Raw genomic sequence first — 12,284 nt, forward strand, 5'->3', positions numbered from 1 at the left:
CTCCAAAAATGACAAGGAATTGCTCAGGAGATAAATCTTACAATCCAAGTAAAAATAAATCTGATGATCAGAATGAGACATTAAAAATTAAAAAGAGCAATGCAGAAAGGAGAGGGGAGAGAGAGGATTATAATAGCCATGAAAAACATGTTTTTTTAAGTAACAAAAGAATTTAGATTTTGCAATGATTGCAACACAGACAGCTATTTTGAGTTGGGGGCAAGTTAATTATATTCAAGAAAAGATAGCGTCTCCAGAAAAAATCTTTTTTTTTCAGTGAAATAGTTTAGTTCCTTCATATAGAGACATATTACACAATGTTAACAACCATGAAAAACAATACAAAATGCCCTCCATTTAACAAGTAGAAAAATATAACTAGTATATATGGCAATTGTGAATCTAATACTGTACAGAAGTACTTTATGGATTTTACAAATAAATTATACCTTAAATGCTTTTTTAAAATTCTTTTTCCCCCCAGATGTACACCAGAACTTACAGTAGGAAAGTTTCTGAGCTTAGCTTATTGCAAATCAGTGCCAGTCAAATGTTCTGCCAACAAGCTCGAAGAACTTCTTATTTGGCTCATGAAAATATTCGTGCAGTTTATTGAGTAGTTTGGGATCGACTTGGGGATGTGCCCGGCCTTTGGACTCATGTAAGCAGCGGTCCCGGCCGCTGTCCCGCAGGCAGTAAAAGCCCTTGGTTTTGTTAAAGTAGAAGTTCGAGGCATTGATCTGCGGCGACAGCTTTAGGAACCTCTCGACCTTTTGGATCTCAGGGAAAGGGTCCCTGATGAGGCGGTCGCCGTCCACAATGTGGATGTGGCGCAGTGGGAAGAAGCGCAGCCAGTTCTGCATGTGCACGTGGTAGAGGCTGCGGTTGAGGGCCTTGTAGTCCACGTTGAGCCGGCCGTCGCGCACCAGGAACTCCTCGATGGACGGATAGGGCTTGCGCTTCTGCATGTGGTTGTAGAACACTTGGGTGTAGTCAGATAGCACGCGCTCCGACGGGTCTCGCAGGATGAGCAGCAGCCGGATGGACGGGTTCATGCTGTAGACTCGCTCAGGCACTTTGGGTGACGTGAAATACGCAGGGGTCTTCTCCACTGTGAGCTGGTGTGGCCAGGAGAAGGGCATCTGGCTGAGGTACCAGCCCAGGCCGTGGCTGTAATGCTCCTCCCAGTCGAAGAAGTGGACCTCGTTCTCCGCGGCCGCCACGTCGGGGTGCAGGCTGAGCATCTCCAGCAGTGCGCGCGTGCCGCCCTTGCGCACGCCGATGATGATGGTCTGCGGCAATTGCTGGGCAGAGCCGTTCGGGGCCGCGCCATCGCGAACGTCATCCTGGAGGGTCCCCGCTTTCCGCAGAAGCTCCTGCTGGCCTAGCTCGGCGGGGCGGGAAGGCACTAGCTGGGGCTGGGCCACCAGCAGCACCGCGCCCAGGAGCAGCGCGGCCATGCTGGACACCACGGTGGCTTCACTGGGCCACGCGCCGCTGGGTCATGAAGCGCCACAGCAGGGAAGCCTCCTAGTCAGTGGCACATGGGCGTTTCAGGCCTTCAATTACTAGGGAACAAAAAGGGAAGATATTAACACATAACAAATACAGGGATAATTCAACTAACAACTCTGTAGCCACTCTGCAGTGAGGGCTACATTCACCTCCCCACGACTCTCAGTTTCTTATCCTATACAGGAGCCGATGGCAAACATTTTCTGCAAAAGACCAGAGAATAAGTATTTTAGGCTTTAAGGGACATACTTTATGCCAACTCCAACTCCAACCGCGCTATTATAGATGGAATGCAGCCATAGACAACACACAAGGGAATGGGTGTGGTTGTGTTCCAACAACACTCTATTTATGGGCACTAAGTGAATTTCACATAATTTTCACGTGTCATTAAATATTATTTTCCTTTTTACTATTATTATTTTTTGCAATCATTTATATGTTTAGCTGTTTGGCTGCATACAACCAGGTCAGGTTGGGCCCCCTAGTCAGAGCGTGCTAACCCTTGCTATAAAGCAAAGGGTTGGGAAGACCCTTTGGAACTCAGCAAAAATCAATAAAATATCTACTACTCACCAGTCCCTGGCAGAGGGGCAGGTGATATAGAAGCAGGCTTTGTTCCTGCCCCCACTCTTCCAGCCAGGGGCTCCTAATCTAACAAAGCATGTGAATTAGTATGAAAGATTGCATGAGTAGTCTCAATTCTTCACCTTGTGTCCAACCCTTGAATTGGCCTTGCCACTAGCATATGAGCAGATGTGACAACGTATCAGTCCCCAGCCTGGCTGCAAGAGGCCTTGTGTGTTTTTGCTAACCCTCTTTCACTCTTGCCTTTGCCATGAGAAGAATATGCCCTGGCTAGCCCATGGTCCCAGAGGGAGGATGAGAGACACACACAGCCATCCCAGCTCATGAGTGAAGATGCATGATTGTGGTTTTAAGCCACTGAGTTTTGGAGTGGTTTGTATTGCAGCAGGAAATTGGCAAAAGTTAATTGATGCAGCCTGACTATAGGCATCAGGGAGATATATGTTATGATTGTAATTTAGGTAGGGTACTATGAAGACACATGTTCATTCATTTTGCCTAAAATAATTGGGGATGTTTTCACAGTGGAGGAAACATTTGAAGTAGTCCTGGAGGGATAAACGAGTGAAATTACTACAAAGTGCAAAAAGGCCTTCATTTGTACAAAGCTTTACTATTGATAATGTGGTCTCATACTATGTTCAGCTATTGTCACTACAACCCTACATTGTAAGGTGGGAAGGCAGGGCAGATGTCACCACCTTTTTTTTTTTTTTTTTTTTTAGATGGAGTTTTGCTCTTGTTGCTCAGGCTGGAGTGCAATGGTGCGTGCTGCAACCTCTGCCTCCCAGGTTCGAGCGATTCTCCTGCCTCAGTTTCCCCAGTAGCTGAGATTACAGGCATGCACCACCATGCCCGGCTAATTTTGTATTTTTAGTACAGATAGGGTTTCTCCATGTTGGTCAGGCTGGTCTCGAACTCCCAACTTCAGGTGATCTGCCTGCTTCGGCCTCCCAAAGTGCTGGGATTACAGGCATGAGCCACTGCGCCCGGCCTGTCACCACCATTTTATAGAGGGTAGTCTTGTCTAAGGACACAATTCTATTAGTCTATTTCAAAATTCAGAGCCCAAATTGAAAACTCTAAACTCAGTGTTCTTTATCCACAAACCACTTCTTTTCCACAAAACTTCTCCTCTTTACCTATTTAAGATTTATAACATTTAGGCAGTAAAGGACACAGGAACTGCTGGCCTAGATGCTGTGGGGTTCCACAAGACAGACCAGTCAAGGGTTTATATTTTCAAGGAGCTGATACTCATCAGTCTGTGTTTCATGCTCTCCCCTAAAGAGGAGATTAGATGCTGTCACTTGAGTCATCTCTGTTAAAACACATTAAGGGAAGCGTAAGAGACAGGCCTGGCTTGGGGACTGCGGGATTTACAAAGCTAGTAAAAATGTTCTCCATCAAGAGGACTCATCATCTTTTGTATGATAGTTTCAAAATTTACTTCATTAGTTTAAAACTTGTCCAGAATGAATAAAGGAAGAACAAATTCCAGGACATCCATTTTTATGATCAACCAGCTGATCTACCTTTCTCAGATATTGTTATCTGCTTTGAAAAACATATTAAAGAGCAAGTAATCAAATAGATGGAAGGTTTTACAGAACCACAGTGCACTGGAGAAGGGACCTGAGTGATCAGTGATTTAACTCTTTAAGAAAAAATTAAGAATGCTTTAGAAAGGATAGCCAAGAACCATGAGGTTTCAGGTTGGTTCTACCGATTGGTGAGCTCAATTTAACAGGCCAATTTTTTTAGTCAACTGATGGTTTCAGGGTGTTTCAACTGAATTTCATTTCCTTCTCAAGTCACCTATGTGGTTCGACCAAATGTACCAATTGTGCTTGGCTCTTCCATGTTTGAGATGTGAGAATGTATGCAATTGTATGTGCAGGCTTGAGTGTGTCTGTATGTGTGTGCATGCATGTGTGTGTGTGCAGGTAAACAGGTTGGTCAAGTGAGAGAGGGACTAACTACTACCCTTTAGAGAGCTATACTGTGTGTTGGTCACTGCTGTTACCATCTTATAGTTCCATGTTCAGACTCAGGGAACAACACATCCATATTATTTGATACCTAAGTGTAGAGGCAGAGGCCAGATCTGAAATTCATATTATCTGACTGGTTATGCTCCTTCCACTCTAACCTGAGGCATCCTGGTTAGTGTAGTGTACATCTCAGGTTTCTTTCCTGAAGGGGAATTACCAGCAGACAGTAGAGAAGAAACTAAATATAGTTTGTCCTTTATGAAAGAAAATAACAACAACATATTGGGAAGTTAAGCAGCTTATAAGCTCCTTGTTTGTACTTTAATCCTTTCTAAAAATGTATTTACTTTTGTCTAAACCTTTTTCATTCAAAAATATTTGAGGCTTACAGAGAAAGAAATTAGCTAATGTCATATACACATATGCAAGTATAAACGCACACATATACATACACACATACTATATATAGCATATATATCATGTGTATACCCCATGTGTATCTTTTATGTGTATATGTAAAGATGTGTATAAGTACATATGTGTTTGTGTGTGTAAATGTATGCACACATATATTCATATCTAAATATAGTATAACCTGTTTTATATTACATACACACCATGGGCATTGGGAGCCAACTTCCTCTTGTGGTTTTGTAATTTGGACTTCCCAGTGGCACAGAAAGGATTTCTGGTCCTTTTTGTAACACTCTCAGAAACAAAAAGATTCCCAAGCTCAGGTGAACTTGTAAGCCATTCCTGTGGGCCACCTTGATCTTGACAATGAAATTATAAACATCAGGGAAGAAGGGAGTCACTTAGTCCCTGCCTTTCACACCCCAAGATGACTTGCCCAATGTCACATAATAAATCTGTTCCTAGGACTTTTGGCTCCAGAATTCTAGTTCTGTAGTCTAGTTGCTGTTATTACTATCTTTCGAGTAAGTGGTTGTAATGTAAAATAATGACAATGTTTTTGGGATTGCAAAGAAAAACCCAACAAAATCTACCCAGCAATGACAACTCCCTGGCCACCAATTTCCAGTGTCAGCTGACACACAGGGTACGTGCAGTACAGGGTCAAACTTGCTCATTTGTTTTGTTCAGTAGAAGGGTCCAAATGAATTGCACAGGCCCTGGAATCAGGTTTCCTGTCTCTAGTTTGGACCTTGGTCAAAGTGACTTAACCTCTCTTAGCTTCAGTTTCCTCCTCTGTAAAATGGTAATAATTCCATCTGCTTCAAATGATTACTTTGAGACCGAAATGAAACAATGTGTGTCAGGACTGTCCAATGCAAATACATTGTGTATCACATATGCATTCACACATTTTCCAATGGTCACATTTTAAAACATATATTTTACATAGCTTAATATATCTAAAATGTTATCACTCTAACATATAATCACTATATAATTTTTCTTTTTTGAGACAGAGTCTTCCTCTGTTGCCCAGGCTGAGTGCGGTGGCATGATCTCAGTAGACTGTAACCTCTGCATTCTGGTTTCAAGTGGTTCTTGTGAATCAGCCGCCCAAGTAGCTGGGACCACAGGCATGTGCCACCACACCTGGCTAGTTTTTGTATTATAATTTTAGTAGAGACGGGGTTTCGCCATGTTAGCCAGACTGGTCTTGAACTCCTGACCTCAAGTGATCCACCTGCCTCAGTCTCCCAAAGTGCTTGGATTATAGGCATAAGCCACCATACCTGGCCTGATCACTATATAAAATTAATGAGGTATTTTGCATTTTTTCTATCCAGTCTTCAAAATCCAAGTGCGTATATATTTACCCGTGTAGCACATCTCAAGGACGCATATGGCTAGTGGCAATTGAGTTAGAGAGCACAGAGATAGAGAGCACTGGGCACATTTGCATTTCTTAATCTGAGAGCTCTTTAAGTGTTGAACACACTCTCCTGAAAGCAAGATTCCCTACCCACTCACAGATTAGGAGCTTCCTGAACAGGAGAAGAACCAGGAAGGCAGGTTTGAACCGGCAGGCAGCACAAAGGTAAATTCGATCTTCTCCCTCAAGAAACAAACCAGATAAAAGTAAACAAATGGGACCTTTTGACAGTTGAAGCACTTGGCTGACATGGGCATGGATACAGAATTCTCCATAGCACCTGGAGCTGAGGCCACATCCTTGGCAAAAGCAATGATCGCAGCTCCCATCTGCAGCAATTGCTACTGAGCAGCCACTAGGCTGGCAACTTTCCACACAGGGCTTGCTATAATCCTCATTGCAAGTCCTCAAGGTAAGTGATGTTAGTATTTTAAAAAGTGAGGCTCAGAGAAATGAAGTCATGTGTCTAGAAAGTTAGAGGAGGTGAAAGGAGTCAAACTCAGTCTAAACAGACAAAACCAGGAACTTCACTGTCACTTTCACTTTTCTTGGCAATGTCTGGAGTTAGTGAGCAAGTTGTTAATGAACTTGGCTCGACTTCTTCGGTCCTGTTGAATAGTTGTGCCTTGCACCAATTCTTTGATGAAGGACAGAATTTCTGTGAAGGCCCAGACTTGCTAAGATGGGCAAAATGAACCTCCGATGGGTTAATAGGTCCCAAAGGGAGATCCAGCTACCTCTCTGTTTACTTCCCTTTATCAGGGAGGCTGTTTTCTGGGTGTTATGGTGAAAACCTAAGGCCTGAGTTTCATGAGTTGAAAAGAGTAAGGTCCTTCCTATCAGCAACAGTAAGCTTCCTCAAGTCCCACTGTGAAGACAGTAGCCACATGCCAGGCATGGGAAACCCAAGGGAGATTCTGCAGAATCTTCCAGATGGAGGCTTCCCTTGCACTTGGAATTAAATCTAAACTCCTTTCCAAGGAGGCCTTTCCTGCAAATGGAGGTCTTGCCTTGCTCTGCTCTATCCCCTCGGGCCTGGCATGATTTCTGGTATATAGCACGTACTAGACATTTTGTTTGCTGAATGAACTCGTCAAATGCAGTAGACAGGCAAATAGCTGGAAGGTACTGGGAACATATTTTAACACAGTAGGAAGAGAAACTTAAAGGGTTTGAAACTTCTGTCTCTAGAGAGTCAAGCAGAAACCAGATGTTGAAAGGGGGACTCAGCATTTCTAATCGTGATTGGGCGACATCACCTGAGAGCCTAGAAAATATTTGGATTAAAAAAGGAGGGGAAGCAATGAACTAACCCTTCAAAAATATTTTCATTTTCTCCTTATGTCTCCTTATTACATAATTCACATCATGACCTAGATTTCAAATGTAATTAACTGTAATATATTCTCTCAGTCCCACTACTGGAACATATTCATAGATGAAATGAAATAACTAGGATATATCACAAGAGGTACATTTAATGAATCTGGAACAGTGATGCCTGCCATCTGTCTGTCTGCAGGACACCTTCACAGCCCCTCAACAAGAGATGGTGACACACTGTCACAGGCAGGAATCTCCTCTAGGGCAGCAGGGGTGATCAAAGCATACAACCACAAGACACTTATGGGATTTAACAAAAGGGTTAGAAGGGAAGAGATTACCTGCTGAGCACTCACTGGGTGTCAGGTGGTAAGCACTTGAGTATAAATTATTTCTTCTAATACTTGTGACAATACAAGAGGTGGTTGTTCTCATTTTATATTTTTAAGCAATAAAAAGGTGGTAGAGTAGTAGATGATCAAAGAAGCTTTTGCAATCAAGTAGATCTAAGCTAGAATTCTTACTGCTAACTGACCTCAGTAAATGTCTAACCTCTCTGGGTCTCCACATTCCCCTCTGCAAATATGAGCTTAAATCTGCTTGATGGGGTGTCATCATAATTAAATAAGATGACCCATGCCAAATACACGGCACAGTGTCTGGTACAGTTATTCAACAAATGTTAATGACTTGCCTTTCATATTCATATCTGCCATGACAGAAATGGAAACATGCTGTTAAGGTTAAATGACCTCCTCAAGGTCACAGAACGAGGAAATATCAAAACTGAAATATTCCACTGGCCATCCTCAAAGCCCATGGTGTGCTTTTGTCCCCTTTGAATGGTGATGCTTCCCCTGGGGCAGTGGGGAGTGCATTCCAGGCGAGGGAGAGCTTACTTAAAACGACAATGAGATAGAAGAAGTGTGAGATTTATTATACTGTTATGCAAGAACTGCTTCTTTCCAAGAATCCCATGGTGTTGAGTGATTTAATTTTCTGGAACGTACTGAAACATGAGAAAGACAGGTTGAACAACAGAACTGTCATTTTTTTTTTTTAATCTACCAAACTTCTGGGCAATCAAAAGTATAAGATTATTTTTTCATTGTTAAGAACGAAAAATGTCTTCACTTTCATCTTTGCACAGCTACTGAAGAGCACCTCACAGTGGTGTCAGATTTTCATCCTTGGCAGGTCATTTTGGAAACAGTGAAATTGGAAATAGATTTAGTTTGTGCCTGTCAGTCTATGAGAGGACAGTGATATTTCAAGACCTACATAAATATTTATTTTCTTGAAATTGCCTATACATGTCAATCTTCAACAAATGTTGACATTCACTTTTGTTTGGATTTCCTTATGGTAATTGCTGTGAGGTGGGATGGGGTGAAAAGAGTTTAGGGTAGAAAGGACCATAAGTCAGGCCACATAATGTTAATAAGCTTCCTTGGACCACATTTACTATGCAGTGGGGGATAAATTAGAGTAATTGGCCCCACTTTCCCTTGAAAAAGAGGAGGACTATTCGAATATCTCCTCCTCTAGCCTTCTATGCTTCCTTGAATCCTCTGCATGTCTGAGAGATGCCATATGTACAAAAGTTTAACTGGATAATAAATTGAATTCTCTGAAATTGAAGGAAGGAGATGCCTTGGCAAGCCAAGGAAGGCAGCTTGGTGTGGTCACTGGGATAAGGATTCCCATCTTGGTGTTATTTGTGAGCCTCTAAGTGCTCCTTGATAAAATGAGAATGATAAATGCAACCTGTCCCATAGGTTGTCTGAAGTCAACCCACACAACATTATTGCCCAGGTCAGGTAAAGGATTATGGCCCAAGGATCTGGATAAAAACTTTGCATGAGAGGTAACTAAAGATTTCCTCCTGGGAGGGACTTGTGGCTGCAAGTTACAATCATCAGGCATAGTGCTTTCCAAACATGCATATGCATGCAAGTCACTTGGAAAGCCAGTTACAAATGCAGATTCTAATGCAAGAGGCCTGAGCAGAGGCCTGGGATTCTGTATTCCTCATAAATTCCCAGAGGAGCTGATCTAACCCTCGATAGTCTTTGGAATGGCTAGGACTCTGTGAGCTTAGAAAGTGGGTGTCAATTCATATTCTGATACTCTTGGCCTGGGGCAGAGATGGGCAATGTCTTTTGTTTTTATTTGTTTGTTTCCTACTGTTGTTGGGGTAGTATATTTTTAATTCCAGGACTGAAAACAATTGTGGTAGACAAAATAGACAGGGATTGTTTTGGCTGCTGAGTTTGTATTTTGGGAGGCGGGAGATGGAGGGAAGATGCTGGGAATTAACAGGATTTAGAGCCAAAAACCCAGTCTCAAATCTTAGCTCTGTAACTTGAAATCTGCAAGACAGCCCTGAAACTCAGAGCTTGAGACTGAATGTCTTGGCCCTACATATTTACTGTGAGGATTAAATAAAATAGTACACGTGGCATGCTTAGGGCATTGCCATACTCTGTGGCCTGTGATAAGCTCTCAAATTGTGGTAGCTATTTTTGTCCCTTAAAAAAAATGTTGAGTGGTATAAATGGGATCCTGGGATGATAATTAGTCAAACACATTTGTTCATGATGCAAAGTACTGCAGTGACTCAACCAGACAGAGGCTCAAAGGAGAAAGGACAGTGACACATAGAAATAATTTAGCTCTCTGTAGAAGGGCACGCGGTGGCTGTGGGTCCTTCATAAAGGGCTCCTGAATGAATGATGATCAGCCAGGTGTGTGCAGTGGTGAGGCAGGCCCCAGTGAAGGAAGAGGAGGAGTTACTTCTCAACATGTTTAATCTGCATTGCTGTGCACCTAAGGCAGCAGTGACCTAAATAAATCCTTCATTAGAAGCAGAAACACACTGTCTCAGGCACTGCGCAGCAGAGCTCCATGACAGGAGGGCCGACAGATGGGGCTTCTTTTGTTACTCAGTGCAACTGAGTGGAAGAGGGGTCCCATAGCAGACAGGAGACAGGAGCTGGGCTGCCTTGGGCCCACGCTGGGGTACATGGCTTCAGCCCCTGCTCCAGGTGTGACTGAGCCTCTGAGAGGTGCCATCTTAGCTGAAGAAGCTCCCCTGGCTGGGGTGAATGGTCATCTATCACCCTGCAGATGGTGAGTACCCACAAATCTTTTGTGTTAACCCAGAAGTGGTCAGGAAAGACACACAAGGCATCAGAGGCAAAATAGCCATGTGCCATCATCTTGTTCTGTCTTATCATTTTGCAGATAGAGAAACTGAGGTAAGCAGAGAACAAGAACCCCAAGGTCAGGCCTGCAGGGACTGAACTGACTCAGAAACATGGGTCTCCCAATTTGCACCTTACTAACCTCCATACACATGGAAATCTGTCCTTTTTTGTTTGGGTAAAGAAGATTGGAATAATTCACAGCTGAAAATAGATTTATACAAACCAAAGTAAATTGTTTCCCCTGGAACAATTTGCACAAACAGGGAGAGATGATTTGTTTCATTTCTTGAGCCAGGTTGTTATGGACTGAATGTTTTTTCCTCCCCAAATTCAAAGGTTGGGACCCTAACCCTCAGTGTGATGGTATTTGGAGGTGGGGGCTTTAGATGATTAGGTTTCCATAAGGTTGTAAGGGCGGGGCTCCATTCTGACAAGATTGGTGTCCTTATAAGAAGAGGAAGACAAAACAGAGCTCACTCTGTCTCTCTCTCTCATTCTCTCCACCATGTGAAGGCACAGCCAAAATGTGGTCCTCTGCAAGAAAGGAACAGGGTTTCATGAAGAACCACGTCTGCTGACACCTTGATCTTGAACTTCCAGCCTCCAGAGCTGTGAGAAATAAATATCTATTGTTTAAACCATCCATTGCACGGTATTTGATGATAGCAGCCCTAGCTGGCTAGTACATGGTCCTCAGAATAATTAGTAAAGCAAAACAGTTTGGCTGGGACTTCCTCCACTGTATGTCTTTCCAGGGGCAGCACTCAGATGCTTCCAGGTTTAGGCAGGTGACATCTATGTATGAAGCCAGCTGGCTAGTGGGAGACCGTGGCAAGCAGCTGTGTGTGTAGTTTGGCTAAAGAAGCAGGTGCTGCCAACCCTGGCAGATATTGTCAGAGACCAGGGACCAGAGTGGTCTGATCTTCACATTTTTCAAAACTCAACTATGGATATTTATGTGAAAAGTGCTGATTTTTAGGCATCTCATAAATGGATATAAGTTGCCAAGTAAAGTGAAGAAAAGGAAAAAATAAAAATAAAAGACTGAATGGCAAGTCAGCAAAGAGCAATACCTAAGGTCTATGCTTTGCCCATAGGTGATCACTCAAACTCTTACAAGACATCTACGATGTTTCTAAAATTGTACTGAGTTCCTGGGGACACTGAAATAATCCCATCCCTGTCCTCAAGGAGCACCTTATAATGCAGAAGATGCACGTGGAAGGAATGAATGACTAGACTTCAGAGTAGACGTAGATCCAGCCATGGAAACTCAAGAGCCCAGAGGAAAGAGATGGGAGCTGGCAGAGGGTCAGGGAGGGCCTGGAAGGACCTCACAGCAAAGATCATGTAGAACACAATCTTGGAGAAAACTTGGCCATTGCTCAGAAGAAGGTCCCATGGGAGCATTCATTCAGGGCAATAGGAGACAAAGCTAAATGGGGTACAAGGAAAACCTCAGCCTCTGCTAAGATTTGTTATGGGGAGCACAGGCCATGGCAAGTACTGGTGTGGATGAGGCTACAGGACCCACAGCTTGAGAGGCTGCAGTGCTCTCCCTAGAAATTTAGAAAGAGGGTAGAGGAGGCTGGGAATGGTGGCTTATGCTTGTAATCCCAGCATTTTTGGGAGGCCAAGGCGGGTGAATCATGAGGTCAGGAGTTCAAGACCAGCCTGTCAAACATGGTGAAACCCCGTCTCTACTAAAAATACAAAAATTAGCCAGGCGTGGTGGCATGCGCCTGTAATCTCAGCACTTTTGGGAGGCCAAGGCGGGTGGATCATGAGGTCAGGAGTTCAAGACCAGCC

General features: G+C 43.4%; 1 protein-coding gene across 1 annotated transcript in view; it reads right to left on the reverse strand.

The window, feature by feature from the left end:
• Nucleotides 1-206: 206 nt before the first annotated feature.
• HS3ST1 (heparan sulfate-glucosamine 3-sulfotransferase 1) overlaps nucleotides 207-12,284 on the reverse strand; it is a 30,485-nt gene continuing 18,407 nt past the window's right edge. The window contains exon 2 of the mRNA XM_054486887.2: nucleotides 207-1,568. Within this exon, the coding sequence (XP_054342862.1) occupies nucleotides 537-1,460 (924 nt within the window). The 5' untranslated portion in view covers nucleotides 1,461-1,568 and the 3' untranslated portion in view covers nucleotides 207-536. The remainder of the gene's footprint in view (nucleotides 1,569-12,284) is intronic.

Source organism: Pongo pygmaeus, chromosome 3 (genome assembly GCF_028885625.2).
Source record: "Pongo pygmaeus isolate AG05252 chromosome 3, NHGRI_mPonPyg2-v2.0_pri, whole genome shotgun sequence".
Lineage (NCBI taxonomy): Eukaryota > Metazoa > Chordata > Mammalia > Primates > Hominidae > Pongo > Pongo pygmaeus.